The following is a 15,739-nucleotide window of genomic DNA, read 5'->3' as shown; positions in this document are numbered from 1 at the left end:
GCCAATTAAATTGTTGCTTGAAGAGGGACTATGTGGCCAAAACATTGCAGAGATCAATTACTGGGGCTACTTCCACTTCATGAATTGATTTTACTTCATCCTGCTACAGTTAAATTCCCAGAACTTCAACTATACAACATTTTTGTCGTTTTTTGTTAGGGTTTTGTTGACGGCAACAAAGCTATTATGAAGAAAATAGAGTACTTGAAAACCTTTCTCTGAACTTTTATCGATCCCAAAATGTATAAACCTGTAACATTTTAGAATAGAACAGGGACTCCACGTGGTCAGGGTCTCCAGTTCTCACCTTGAGAAGGTGATGTTAGTGTAGAAAAAGCCAACAGCCTCAGGCGTAACTTCACCAGGCTTTGACTGGTGGCTGGCCTTGGTTTCCCACCATGTTTGTGAACGTTTAACAAGTCCAGACATAGCCCTGATGCTGCCATGGCTCTGCTGCCTCCTGGCCACAGAGTTGCGCGATCAGCAGACTGGAATTAGACCAGTGTCCAGGTTGAACTCTGCTGGCATTTGGGCTGCGGCACTGAGGCATGTTGTTGAATAGCTAGATGTGGATGTTTAGAAAAAATGAGCCTTGAGCTCCCTCTACTGTGTTGGTTTGATGAGTCTGAGTTGTTGCTAAGGTTGAACCACAGTCACCCCACCACATATATTATATTTACAATTCAGGATGGTTTTACAGAACTTTGTTGCTTTGTCCTTTGTAAGCTGTGATTGATGATTCATTTTACTTTATTAAATGATCTCTGTTGACAGTAATGGGCTGATTTCCACTTGTGTTCAAGATGGCAAGAAACAGAAAGTGCATCCTCTGTGAAACCGTCCACGTCTCCAAGCAGGTAATTCAGCCTCAAATGTGATTAACACTATACATGTGTATGTTACGTACATGCTGTATTTGATACATTCAGGAGCTCATTGTCACTGGAGTTACACAAGTTGTTTTGTTAATATTAAGGGTTTGGCAAATAATCAATGCAGCAATATTGCATATATGTTCTGTTGGGATTTGTTGCTATGGTTTTGTGTGTATGTACTTTAATGTAAGTTTGTTATACCCATGTTTAAATACCTTTTGCACCCGTCAATTGCTGTCCAGAGAAAATCATTTATCTCTCAAATGTCAACTACTGTCAAATGTCAAATACTTTATCTGCAACCTAATTAAACAAGGAAACTTGCAGGAAATTGCCAAGTTTATGGATACCAAAAAGAAAAGCCTTATTTTCAATGTATATCTGCAGGAGATGGATGAGCACATGAGAAGTATGCTGCACCACCGTGAGCTGGAGAAGCTCAAAGGCCGGTGAGTAGTTGTGACGTTTCTCCAAAAATAAAGAATATCAAGAGAAACAGATATCATGTAATCATATATTTTGACTCTAAATTTCACATTGATTTTTGCAGAAATTAGTAATAGAGGAACGTTTTGTTACCAAAATAATCATGGATATGTATTTCTGATGAGTAATCGGGGTCACAACATTTAGCAAAATATTTAGTATCAGAATTTTGACTATAAATGCATCTTATTCAATACACTGTTTTTAATTGAACTAGTACTGTTAATACAAAAACTTTGTCCAAATATATTTGGGTCATGAGGCACGTGTGCACTCGGGCACGTGTTCATCACGGTTATCGGGCAAGTGGATATAGGGGCAGCTGTCTCAACTGTAGCACATATATTTAGAAACAATCTCTCCGGAACAACAGGCATGACCGATAGAAGGCAACTGGCTATCTTGTGACTCCCATGTAGATTACTAAAAGTATGTGGCCTGTTGCTGAGATGGAAGAATCTGGAGTGGAGCAAATACTGATTAAGGGCCTGAGTTGTTGCTAAGTTACTAGGATTTCATCTAAACATTGATGTGAAAATGAGGCACATTTTTAAACGTGATGGTCGCTTACATTTATAAAAAAAAGTTGATATGAACAGTGTGCAGCAAGTGCCAAGTTTTACACTTTCATAAGAGTGCATGATGATTTAGAAAACATCCAGTCCAGGAATGGGAATGGCTGAAGCTTGACGTTAGATACAGCTTGACGCAGGTCTGCGTGAGGTCCATGCAGACTTACAAATTGCAATTCCATGAATTCATCATTGAATTTGAGAAATAACGTGCCAAAAAGAAAAAGTAACCCTATCTCATTGATTAAGAGTTTGCCAACTGCACGAGAGGTCAGAAAATGGCAGCATGCCATGACACAGATCTGAAAAAGAAATTGAGAAGGAGCCAGCGAAGTCAATGCACCTATCAGAATCATGGGATGACATACTTGGGAGAGGTTTTGAAGTGGAGGCTGTGAGCAGCTGCACAAGGCTCCAGTTACACAGGTTTTGCTTGGGATTGGTCAGCAGGATGCTCAGGCCTGTTCTAATAACACATGCTGGCCTAGAGGGGGGCTGGGTCCTGGCTCTCAGAGAGAAGTGTGAGGTCAAATACAGACATTGCCTTCTGTAGAGTCTCAGAGCGCAGCGGACATCATCATGAAAGCGCAGTAGGCTGAGGGCGCTGTGCCTCGCTCCCCTCCACGCGTCCCAGTGCTGTGCTGCATGGCTGGACGTAAACAGCTAGATTAGCATGCTGCCTGGGTCCAGCCTGGCTGCTCCTCCTGTCCTCGCCCTGCCACCTATGGCCTGCTGAAGAAAAGAAAAACAAGATCAGGAAGATAAAGATTTTAACTCTTTTTTTTAGCAAGAGAAAATTATAAGTTAGCTACCTCCTGATCTGTGACGACTAGAGAATTCGGACAAGTTGTTTTCTAAGGATTGTTGAGTATTCTCCTTTCCTGATTTTTATTTTGACTTTGAAGTAACAGAAAGTAGAGCCAGAGTACATTGTTGTCGGCTCTGCAGGCAAGAAAACCAAACCAGACTAGATCAGAATGCCTGAAGGAACGATTGAACGCCCGCTCTCGCCTTCCCTCCCCAGGGACTGCGGTCACGAGTGCAGAGTGTGCAAGGTAACGGTGGTGAGCCTCACTGATTATGCCAGCCACATTTCCAGTCCCACACACAAGCAGAATGTGGAGGCTGCAGAACAAAAGCATGCTGGGAACGACCACAACGAGGAGTACTTCAATCAGACTATGGTGGACCTGATAGTGAAGAGAAAAGAGCAGGTCAGGTAAGACAGTCATGCTAATGAACACATGTTTTTGATGTTATTACCTTTTGAGCTGCTGTAGTTTTGATTTAAAACAACCAAAAAATGGAAAAGAAGTTGTTTAATGCTTATTTATTAATGAGAACAGTTGAAAATGAAGTGCTTATTATAGACTGTTTATTCAATAGTTTGTGTTGCGAATACAAGAAATTAAATTTTTTTGGGATATTTTTTCGTTAAACCAAACATATTTGATCACTAGACCGGGGCCTATAAGAAATATTGTAGTTTATAAATATAAACTACAGTGGGCAATATTTCCATTACAATATTTCTTTGATTAACTGTTCAACACTAGCCTGTTTATAATGTTTTTATGATTTAACCATGAATGTAAAGGTAAGCGATAGCTCTCGAGCTCTCGTTTGTGTGAATATACGCCATGTATAGTCACATTTTGCTCAGCGGTGCTCACTGGCCTGTTTTAGCTGCAGCTTCAAGTTGAGCTGCGGCTGGAGTCGTATGTCAGGACTGCAGCCTATAAAAAAAGCATGACCGCACATACAAAGTTCAGACACATGCTGCCTCAACTTTACTGCCCTCTAGAAAAGGTAAAACACAACCAAAAACCTTCACTCCAACCCTGTGAATCTCTTCTGGAATAAGTGACATAAATTTTCCTTTGATATATAATTGTGGTTTTAGGATTGTAAAAACACAAACCTCACATTAATTGTCTTGTAAGACTACCTCTTCAAATGTGCCTTTTCTGTGCATGTTTGGCTTAACACATAATGTTGACCTCACTGTCTTACTGGAAACCTTAGAAGAAAAAAGCTTAGAAGCTTTTGACTGTTGAAGGCAGAAAGCTGGCATTCAGCGGTCAGCTGTCAGCTTGTCGGAGCTTTTCCCTCTGCAGGTCAGAGCTGTAGGTCACACTGAACCAATCTTTTTAAGTCTGATTAAATGGTGTTAATTCCTGTGTATCTGAAATTATTATGATTTTTATGCAGTCTCTGGTTGTAGCCAGTCTTAAACCTGTGTTAACACATGTTTGGCCACTTGGGGGCAGCAGAAACAAGCTGAACACAACTTAGACATTTTACATCAAATTGAAGTTAATATGTCAAAATTGCTTGCAGACAATCGCCTATTTACACATCTCTCCATTCATTCATGAAAGCAGCTGCTGGCTGCAGCTGGAAATTATGTTGTTGAGTGCAGTGACAGTGAACCAAAACAGTAAAGTTAGGGCCAGAAAACCAAAACAAACACTCTAAAACTCACCGTAGAGCTTAAGGGGAATTGCAGTCCGGTGATTTTGGATGCTACCTTTCGTATGAAAGAGGTCATGTGATCCATTGTGAATATTAAATTTAGTTGGAGTTTTTGCTTTCTTTTTTTTTTTACCTTTGTATTTTTTCACGTTTGTTGTTAGGGCATTGTCTGTTCGGGCATTTTCTATCCTCACTACTGACCAGTGAGCTTTACTACAAGTTACCATGTGCACTCATTGTCTGATTCTCTCTGATTCTTCTGAATGCCAGTTGCCTGCCTGACATTATGAATGGAAAAGAATGTAATGCATTTGTTATATATACAGTGTGTGTGTTTATATTCATAGCTGTGTTTTGTTTGTAGAAAGGAAAAGGAGGCTGCTGCTGCCAAGCTGGCAAAAGAAGAAGAGGATCGAAAGAGGAAGGAGGAGTTTCAGCAGAGGTTAAAGGAAGCTAAGGAGCGTTACCGGCTGGAGTGTTCCTGGCAGCATCCATCACAGGGGTTCAGTGGATCCAGTCACCACAATTCTTGGTACAGGACCAACCGATATAATGGCAGACAAGGGGAGGCACGACCCTGGCACCACAGTAAACAGGGAAAGAGCGCCACCTGGCATGCTCAGGAGCCTCCCAACTTTCAGAGATGGGCGTCAGGAGAGTTTGCTGGTGGAGGCTTGCATAGCAAGGAAGGTTTTGGCAACAAACAGTGCGATCAGGGTGCATTTTCTGGCAATAAACGAAGTCTGCCTTGGCTCAGCAACGGAGGCAGTAGTAACGGGGTCTATGGTCGAAACAATATTCCACAGTACCCACAAAGGGGCCGGCCCCTGAACCTCCTTGGGCCTCCTTTGTATCCACCTCCACCCACTTTTTTTGCCCAGGCTCTTAACCAGTTTCAAAATACAGGCAGTGACCAGGGAGGTCAGCAGGGTGATGGGCTTCAGAATGGGGAGGGACAAACAGCAGAACCTGACCACAATAGTAGTAAGAGCTCGAAGGCCTTTGGTAGCAATCCAAAGCTGGACAAAGCCTGTCGCTGGTCACCCTATCCAGTTGCAAAGGGTTTTGAATCTGTACCCCATAAGGATTCCAACCCAAACTCATCAGAGAAGTACCCCAAAGTCCCCAAACCCAAGAATCAAGACAAGGCACCAGAAACCTATAACAGGCACTCCCGACCTGAACAGAAACCAGGGAAGTTGACCTCAAGTGGACAAAGTGTGGAAGAGAAAGGGAGGCATAAAACAAACCCCAAAACCATACCCAGAGATAGGAGTAGCAGCAGCAGTAGAAGCAGCAGTTCTCACAGAGACGGCCACCAGAACTCTGCGTCTGGTCCTTCCAGTCAGAATGCAAATAAGTCATTGCAACATAAAGATCGGAAGGTGTCCTCAGTGTTTGGTCTCAGAGATAGTGGAGCTCAACTCAGCAAGGGCTCCAGTCAAGCACATGCACAATCAAAATCAACCGCAAAGCAGAGTGCACTCACGTCCCAGGCTCCACCTATTGGGCCCCTTCAATCAAGGCAAGAACGGCAGCTCCCAGAAACGCTCAAGAAGGCCAGACAGATTGTGTTAGAAAAGAGGGGCTCTTTGGATAGCTCTAGAAACAACAGGGTGGAAATGGCACTGCACATTGTGGAGGAGCAGCAGCGGGATCATGTACAGAGTCAGATTGGAGTGAACAAAGAAAACAGCTGTAGGCAGAATGCAGCTAAACCAAATGTACCTGACTCAGTCAGGCCAGAAAAGCCTACATTGCTGTGTTCAGACAGCAGCCAGTTTCTCCAATCATTGCAAGTGAGCACCTCTACCATGGAGAGCTCAGAGCCTGCAGCCTTGAACAGGGAAGACGAGGAGAACAGGAAGAAAGTGGAGAAGGATTCATGCCCAGTGGCCCCAGATGAAGCCATGCAGGCTGTTGAAGCAGGGCAGAGCTCAGAGAGTGACACCTCCAGAAGTGGTGAGGCACAGACAGTCTCGGGGTCAAACACATCAAGTCTGTCCAAACTTGACCTGCCTCCTGTGTTAAAACGTGACCTGACCAAACACATCAGCTCCAAGAGCAAAACAGGTAACCACGAGCCCAACCTGAACATTGCCAGACGGGTGCGAAACCTGAGTGAGTCGAGGAGAAGTGACACAGAAAAGGACTCGGGGCTCAAACCAACTGTACGGCAGCTCATCAGCTCCTCTGGGTCCCGACGCAATGTGAACTGGGAACAGGTGTACCAGGAGGTCAGGAAGAAGCAAGACAAAGGAAAAGGCATGCCAAGGTGAAATCTTACATTTAGAGTCTGAAGTGATAGATTCTTTGAATGTTTTGTTTTTGATTTCAGTTACTTCAAGCTCATGTTATGTCTACTGTCCTCCAGGTTTGGGATAGAGATGGTGCCATACGAACAGGAGGACCAGAGCCAGGAGGAAGACAACATTCCCCTGCTAGAGGGTTTCCAATGGGAGTCGTTGATGGACATCTCGGCCGCGGGCACCTCCCGAAAGCGCTCCTTATCGGAGAGCAGCCTCGCCCCTGCATCCACTCACTCCCTGTTTACATCCCTGATGCCAAAGGAGACGGCACAAAGAGAAGGCCTCGCCTCAGAGCAGCAGGGATCCTCCGTTTCTCCCAGTCCCATATTCGCAGAAGGGAACAAAGACAATCGGCGTCAGCAAGAAGTAGAGCAGATACTTGGTCAGTTTGAGGCTAAAGCACAGAAGCAGCCAGACAAACTAACATCTGCAACAGTGAAGGCCCTCCAGCGGTCTGATTCAGTGCTCGGGGACAGCAGTTCGGGGACGGAGCTGTACGACGGCCAGGGAACAGGAAAGAGGCGAAGAGCAGCTGGGGTGAGTAAAGGAAACCACCTCAAAGTCTCTTTACAGGTGCCCACTCCTCACCTTTAGCTGCTACTAGCATAACATCTGTATCTCCAACCAAACTGTCTGTGGTGGGGATGCATTGTGGGTAATGTAGGAGCGAGGTTTTGACAAGGAAGAAGAATACATCGAATAAACATCATATCTCTTGGTCTGTTGCATCAATTTACTACTTTACTAATACTTTTTTTGTGTCTATGTGACCAGAATGTGACTATTTTCTTTCTCCCTTGTAGGATGTTCCAAGTGCAGAGACGTCTTGCTTGGAACATAATAACAAAAGAAGGAAGGTCAAATCCAAAAAAGGTTCGTACCTATGAGTTCTGTTGCATTAATGAAGTTGTGTGTATACTGTATCGTTTTACTGACACTATTTGGGAGTGATTTCACAAAGACTACATAAAAAGTTATGTTGTAGCTTGTGCCACTAGACACTACACTACACGCTTGTGCTACTGATGGTTCCTAAATATCTTCTGGGCTCCGTGCAGAGCGTTTACAGATCGACCAGCTGCTGGCTGTGTCTCTGCGGGAGGAAGAGCTGAGTCGCTCCCTGCAGACTGTGGACACCAGCCTGATCCAGGCCCGGGCTGCACTGGAGGCCGCCTACATGGAAGTGCAGCGTCTCATGGTGGTTAAACAGCAGGTAAAAAAAAAGAAAAAAGAGTCTCTTTGCAGAGTTGTATATCCTACATGTACGGGGAGATCATAAAAGCACCTACATGCCTGACCTTCACTTTTCCTTTTGATTCCACGAGAGCAGATTGTTTTGTATGTGTTTTACATACATTTTTGTTTCAGTTTCTGAGTGTAAGACAGTGTTATAGTTCCCCCCTCTTAGTGTCTGATTCTCTCCTGGAGAGCTGCCTAGTCTTCCAGTGCAGTTGAAACAGATGTCCAAGGTTTGCTGAGCTTAGCAAGTATTTGTTGTCTTGCCAGCCACTCGATTATTTCTATTGCTGAGGTAGTGAAGGCTGTCCAAAAATGTCCTCACTCAGATAACCACGATTACATAACTTTCTGTAACCTTTTATGAGTGTGTGAGAAACTTGATGAAAGTTTGGTATGGATAGTATTTGGTAAATAAGTTTATTCATGTTTAACCACCCAAATATCACCCACTTACAAGCAGAAATACTCACTTTCTGATGGCTTCTGTATGATTTTGTCTTACTCAGATGACTGGAGAGATGAGCACACTGAGAAACAAGCGCATCGAGTTACTGAAAGGGATGCAAGGTAAAGGATGCATGTCATAATATGAAATATATATTAGAACAAGTTGACCATAACACAAGTTGTTATCATTGTAGCTGTCATAGCGCACATACAGTACTTTACATTTTAGGCTCTTTTCCAGAGCGACCTCTGATGAGTGCAGTAAATATAACAGAAATAAACAGTGGAATTAAGTTTGTTGTGCAATGTTTAAACAGGTAGTATGGAGGAAGCACCTCAGGTCAAACTGAAAGAAGAAACGATGGATTCAGTAGAAGCTGAGCCACACATGCCCTCCCTCATTACGCTCTCCTCTGTCACGGAGACTGCTGCTGCCCCCAGTCCTAGTCCTTCTGCCGAGCGCGCCTCCCCTCCCTCTTCCAGCCTGCCCTTCATGCCTGTAGTTATCAAGCAGGAGCCTCAGTCTCCTGTCCATGTCAGCTCAGAGCTGGACCCTGTGGACAATACAACCCTCTGTGCTCACAGCACCACTCCAGAGCTGCCCGTCTCTCCACCAGGTAACATCACTCAATGCACAATTGGAGTAAATCAGCGTTCACAGTGATTTGATAACAGTGCCCCCACTACCTTCTTTCTTTATTTGACATTGTGAGCTTATTGATCGCTGTCCTTGTTGTTGTCACTACATTCCTTGCCATGCTGACTCCAAAATATCCACAACATGTTTATAAGGAAGGGAACCTCAAAGATGTGTTTTGGTGAAACTCATTGAACGTAGATATAATGTTGTATAACATATAACCCCATGGGGCTTTAACCTTTAAAGTCATATATATAACCAAGACTGCGTGGTCCTATATCATAGAAAATATTCAGAAATGTTTAATCTGCAATACATATAGTAATAGACAATCATGACTTTTACCTGCCAGATTTTTTACATTTAGATAAGTGCAGAAAATGCTTAAAAATGTCCTGTCAACTTCTATTCAGTTTACTGATCCACGTGCATCTGAAACCCTTGCAGATCCTGCCCTTAATTTCCAGCCGCCTCCTGAAAGAAAGCCTGAGCTGTACCAAACGAACCCAGAACATAATTGGGAGAACTTTGTCGAGCCTGCAGACTGCAAAGAGAGCCTGTCAGGACTGGTTGAGACAACGGAAAAGGCCACACAGGCATCGAGGAACTGCCTCACCTCTTTGCCTGACTCTAAAAGTCCCATAAAGCTTCTCTCAGCCAGCAGGAGGGGCTCTGAGGTTGAGCCCCCCTCAGTCCCCTCAGTCCTTAATCTGCCTTCCTCTCCATCTGAACTGAGGAGTGGAAAGCGTGTAAGGAAGCTGAAGAAGAGGAAGGTGTTGAAGAAGGCCCAAGGGACAGAGCAGCCTGAGAGCAGCGATACAGAGATAGATGGAGAGGCCTTGAGGCCGAGGTGGCTTCGACCACGTAGGAGACCCAGTGGAAGCTCTCAGGTCAGCACCTCCACTCAGCCTTCAGAAGATAGAGAGGGTGACATGAACATGGAGGGAGGCGAGGAGGCCTCTAGGCAGCTGTTTCCGACCGTCAAACACGACAAAGTCGAATTCAAGACCCCCAAAACCGTGGTGGATCTTCCCCAGGTGGCCCCTGCTGAACTTACAGTGAACTTAGATTCAGAAGAAAGCATGGAGGTCACCGCAGCCTGCCAGCAGCCCCACATGGATGCCCCGATTCCAGCTCCCCCTCCAGCCCAGGTCCCAGACTCCTCCAGACCCGAGCCACAGAGCCTGGCCTGCAACGAGGTCACCTCCACCAGTGACATGGATGTGTGTAAATCCTCTGAGAGGTGAGATTCGACCCCTGACAGTTCATTCTTGACCTCTGGAAACAGCTGTTGACAAAACCGTATCAGCTAAAGGTCCTCTTATTCTGTTGATCTAGAGCTTTCAACCGAATCATACCAGAACTTCTCACAGCTTTTGTTTAGTGTCAGTGCTAAAGAGCAGTGACGACCTTTTTATGGAGTCTAATCACAGATAAATTTAGATTAAACTTTAGCAAAAAAAAAGCAAATCATTCATCATTTCCACCTTTTCTCCCCACAGTGACGTGCAGATTGTCATCACGTTACCCAAGATAACAAAGACCTCATCAGGTAAGTTCATCTCTGGGCAGTTGCTCAAAAAGAACCAGTTTACAGGGCTTGCGGAGGGAGGCGAGCAGGGAGATGTGATATTGTTTAAATGTGTGGATAAGGGCGCACATTTTCATGACAGTTTCATTGTGTTGCACTCGGTTATTCACTTTAAAAGTGGCTGCATGAAACACAGCGTTTCCTTCCTGCTGCAGTGGCACTTGTGGGTAACCTTTTATACATACATTTATTACATTTTTTGTATAAAAGTGTTTATCTTGTTTACTTTATTACAAATAAAGTAGTAGTATTTTAAAACATGAGTAACACACCATCACCAAACCAATCCAGAGACATTGGACCCCACTGTTTGTCTAACATAAAATTGTACCACGACCTGAGGAGCCAGAATTAGAAGCGTTAAAATAGACTCCGGAGTGCCCAATTTACTTTTTATGGGCACGATATTCATAGAGCTACTAGTTGACTTTCAGTGACGCTGTACAGCAGTGTGTGATGAATGTGTATATTTAACCTGAAGCTGATCGCTGGTTCATGTTCCAACTACCATCTACAGAAAAACATACAAAACATACTCTTATAAAACAGTTGGTTGGGCATTTGTTTAATTGGGTGCGTTGAAAATGACACTTATATAAAGCAGATGCTCATGTTTGTATTTTTGTGTGTTTCTTGTTTCACAGACGTGTCATCTGACCATGGGGAGGACGATTTGCCCACTGAGGGTGTGTTCGAGGGCCACCAGGAGGCGGTGAACGCCATGCAGATCCACAACGGGCTGCTGTACACGTGCTCAGGAGACCGGACAGTCAAAGCCTTCGACCTGGTGGTGGGTGTTGATTTGAGAAGTTCTGCTGCTGGTTGTCAGGATCTCAGGGGTCTTGACTGTGTGAATTCCTATTTTCTGTGAAAGCAACAACTGAATAAACGTCTTTATTGTCGTTCTTGTTGCAGAGTCATAAGTGTGTGCAAGTGTTTGAGGGTCACAGCTCCAAAGTGAGCTGCCTGTTGGTGTCCGCGGCTCCCGGCCTGCATCATCGCCTTTATTCTGGATCCAGTGACCAGACCATCCGCTGCTACAGTCTCAAGGTAAAACAAAAAGTATAATAATAATTGATTATCTTTGCACTACTCAATGACTGAATTCGCCATTCTCTGTTTGATCTGGTCGAATACACATGATAGGATTTGTTGAGTAATTCGTTGATTAATAACTGGACTGTTTTTTAAGTTTAAATGTAAACATTTCTTTTATTGTTACTCTTTATTGTGTTGGTGCTATTCTTCACTCTACTTTTATAAAAAATGTGTGATTGTGACCAAACTTTCACCTGACAGCAAATCTTTTTCTATGTCTGATTCAGTTCAGTGCACCAAAGCAGAAAGTAAGTCAATTCATTTCTGGATTCATGTTCTTTCACGTCCACAGACGCGAGAGCTCGAGCAGCAGTTCTCGCTGTCAGACCGAGTCCTCTGCCTCCACAGCCGCTGGAAGATTTTGTACGCTGGTCTGGCAAACGGCACAGTGGTGACCTTTAACCTCAAGGTGAGAGATGCAGTGTACCACAATGTGCATTAAGTAGTTAAAAAGTCTACAGTAATACTGTTATTACTGTAAATTTAAGGCAGTTATTTTGTAGTAGTATGTTATGGACACAAAAAGTGATAAATTAGATATTAAAGTCAAGTTATCAGCTGTCTTGAATTCATATTTTTACATGAATCATATCAGAAACTGTATTCAGCTCTGTTGGCTAGCTTTGAGGAGAAAAGGTGGAAACGAGTGTCTCAATCCAGAAGCTTTCATTTTCATTTTGCAATTAATTTGTTTAGACAAACAAGCAGATGGATTCGTTCGAGTGCCACGGGCCGCGGGCCGTGAGCTGTCTGGCCTCGTCACAGGAGGGAGCCCGCAGGATCCTGCTGGTCGGCTCCTACGACAGCACCATCAGCGTGAGGGACGCCAAGAACGGACTGCTGCTGCGCACACTGGAGGGGCACACCAAGACCGTACTCTGCATGAAGGTAGGTCCAGTCTGAAGTCTGAGCTTCAGCAGTGAGACTTCATGAAAAAGCAGGCAAAGTAAACAACTTACAACTAGTACTGTCATACTGTCAGGAGAACTATGCTATTATTATTATTATATGATAATAATTGAGTATCTATTCCTATTTCAAGTCTTGATTCTCTCATGTTTTACATTTTATTGGTGCTCAGAGTAAATCTTTTTAGAGTGAGATGAATTCCTCATTGTTTCTCTCCTGTGTTCTCAGGTGGTCAATGACCTGGTATTTAGTGGATCCAGTGATCAATGTGTCTACGCACACAACATCCATGTGAGTCTACTTATACACACGTTTATAATTCTAGTTCTTTTGATGTGAGAGAAGCAATGTGCACCGTTCAGCTGAATCACGAGTTATAATGTTTGAGAAACTTGTGAATTTATGTGAATCACACTTTATTTTCTGTGCCGCTCGTACAGACAGGAGAGCTGATGCGGGTCTATAAGGGCCACAGTCATGCTGTTACTGTAGTGGCCATCCTGGGGAAGGTGATGGTGACCGCCTGTCTGGATAAACGTGTCCGCGTCTACGATCTGCAGGTCTGCATCCTTACACCATCAGCCTTTAGTCTTTTAATCACTCTGCCTACGGAGCCCAGGAGGATTTTTGTGTGGAAGCCGTTTTGTTCATATATTTTCATGTGTTCACACAAGAAAATCTGAAAGGATTTCAGCCTGTTATTCTCTCCACAGGCTCACGACCAGCTGCAGGTCTATGGTGGACACAAGGACATGGTGATGTGTATGGCTGTCCACAAGAACATGGTGAGAAACCTGCTTATTCCAGTGCCATATCAGAGGAAAACTGCGAAATTAAACAATGAAATATATTAGAGACAACTGTAATCTGTTAAAGAATAAACTATTGTTTATTGTTTGGCTCCCAAACACAATTGTGTTTGCTGTCACATTAAAACGTTTGTATTAGATTATAACCAGCTGACGTTATGTTGCAGATATTTGGAAAAGATAAGCTTAAAGATCAGATCTGTTATTAACCTGTTAATTGTGTGTTTCAGATCTACACAGGCTGTTACGATGGCAGCGTGCAGGCCGTCAAGCTGAACCTGATGCAGAACTACCGCTGCTGGGTAAGATAAGGGATGGGGAGCAGAGCCGAGAGGTGAACGGACAGTTTATTCAGACGATATGAGAGTCATTTTCATTTTGGTGCATTTAGGTTACTGTAATAGAAGCAATCAAGGGAATTCAGGAGACAGCTGCCTCTTTTAGAATTGATTTCGGGCTTCTGAGGGACTTGACAACAAACCCTGATCTTCACATTAATATCGTAGATTTAAACATTTTTGCTGCCACCAAACTCCATTATTGCAATCCTGGAAAAATGTAATGTCACCCGCTTGTCCTGTGATGAAGTGAAGGATTAAAAGAGTTTTAAGGTGGACTTATAGGTGGATGCTGTACTTTGTCAATGTAGGCATCCCTGTAGTGTAGTGCTCCCAACCTTTTAAACTCGTGTCTACTTGGGACACATTGTCACCTCTTGCAAAGTCCACCAGTTCAACCTTTTTTCCCCTCTCATCTTATTTGAATCATTTTTAGAGGCCTGAAGAGGAAATATTATCCAGTACTTCACATAAAAAAAGCACAAGAGGAACATACCGGTACACAAATACATAACTTTGTATAGTTTCCTTTCCTATCATCATCTTCCCACCCCTCAGCCCCAGGTTGTATATTTTACAACTTTGTGGACTGCTGTTGGTAGCCCACTAATCGTGATATCTGCCATAGTTTGTTTACAACCCTACCCACGCTACGTCTTGTCCCACCTGCTTTTGGCAAAACCACATGAGTAAATTTTGCAAAATCTGATCGCACCGTGAGCCTGTTGAGATGATCTGCAGTCCCTGGTTATGAGTGACTAAAGGTGTCTTGTGTCGACAGTGGCACGGCTGTTCGCTGGTGTTCGGGATCATGGAGCATCTGCAGCAGCACCTGATGAACGACCACACCAGTGCCAACTGCCAGACGCTCAAGTGCCGCTGGAAAAACTGCGAAGAGTTTTTCTGTGCACGCAACAGCTCCAAGCAGGTATAAAAATGTTTCCATTTACACCATTGAATTGTCTTCTTAGTGTGTAGCTGAGTTCATGTAGGTTTTAGAACTTGATGTGGAGGATATTTCTTGGTCTGTTGCAGGGGATGATGGTGCACATGCGGAAACATGCTGAGGAGACTGAACTGGAGCCTTAAGGGCTGGTGGTGGGAACATCGTTTCTCCCTGAGTCCTCTTCCCTTTACCCCCATCTTTACCCCCCCCTCGTTAACCTCCCATATTGGGGGGGATGTTCTTGGGACCCACTTAGCAGTGCTCCTGTCGAGCCTGATGAGTGGCGTCTGACGACTCCATCCTTTATGTTCGGTGTTGGAATCCAACCATAATACAATCATGAAAGGAGGGTTGGTTGTGCTGTTGTTGTTGTTGTTGTTTTCTACGTTCTACAAAACACGCCTTCCTCTCTCTCTGTCTGACCACTGCAGTTCCTCTTTTCACTGACCAAAGTAAGAGAAAGAAACACGTGACTTTTGTTAATTGAAGAAACTTCAGCGTTGCCAGCATCAGAGGGACTTGTTATGCTTTTCTGTTGAAACTGCAGCAGAAACCAATAGTCATCTTCCGGATTGGCTGGCTACAATATGGCATGGGTTAAGAGATGTTTTTATTGTTGTTGTGCAGTTGTGACGTGTCATGTTGAGCAACCTTTAGTTATTTTCCATTTATTTTGTTTGTTTTCTTTTATTAAGTTGCCATGATTCACTCAAAGAAACTTTATGTTTAATAATGAGTGAGTTTAAGTTCTTAGAAGTTCATGGCGTCGTCTCCCCGGCCGTGTTTTAGTTCATTATTTGTTTTGAAGGAGTTTCATTGACGTGACACAATTTATTTATTTTCGGTTTGGTTTTTATGTTATTTTCAGACTCAGTTTCTAACAATCTCTTTGTGTTGTTCGTGGTTTAGGATTACATTCATTTTTTTTTTTTGTTGTTGCTCAGTGATATTAAGGCGTTGAGGGACTTTGGTGCAGTGTTGTGTGACTTGGCCTGAAGTTGCCAT

General features: G+C 43.7%; 1 protein-coding gene across 1 annotated transcript; it reads left to right on the top strand.

Moving 5' to 3' along the window:
- The first annotated feature begins 803 nt into the window (after positions 1–803).
- znf106a (zinc finger protein 106a) lies at positions 804–15,030 on the top strand. The gene is made up of 21 exons (XM_070920255.1): positions 804–857; positions 1,263–1,324; positions 2,958–3,152; positions 4,773–6,683; positions 6,783–7,254; positions 7,521–7,590; positions 7,776–7,930; positions 8,463–8,523; positions 8,721–9,020; positions 9,491–10,286; positions 10,546–10,595; positions 11,279–11,424; positions 11,550–11,684; positions 12,025–12,141; positions 12,429–12,620; positions 12,870–12,932; positions 13,082–13,201; positions 13,355–13,426; positions 13,681–13,752; positions 14,570–14,716; positions 14,824–15,030. Exons 1-21 carry the CDS (start codon positions 804–806, stop codon positions 14,875–14,877), a joined length of 5,244 nt encoding a protein of 1,747 aa, XP_070776356.1. The 3' UTR covers positions 14,878–15,030.
- Positions 15,031–15,739: the final 709 nt, after the last annotated feature.

Source organism: Enoplosus armatus, chromosome 15, assembly GCF_043641665.1.
Source record: "Enoplosus armatus isolate fEnoArm2 chromosome 15, fEnoArm2.hap1, whole genome shotgun sequence".
Classification (NCBI taxonomy): Eukaryota; Metazoa; Chordata; class Actinopteri; order Centrarchiformes; family Enoplosidae; genus Enoplosus; species Enoplosus armatus.
This window is presented reverse-complemented; position numbering and strand designations above follow the sequence as displayed.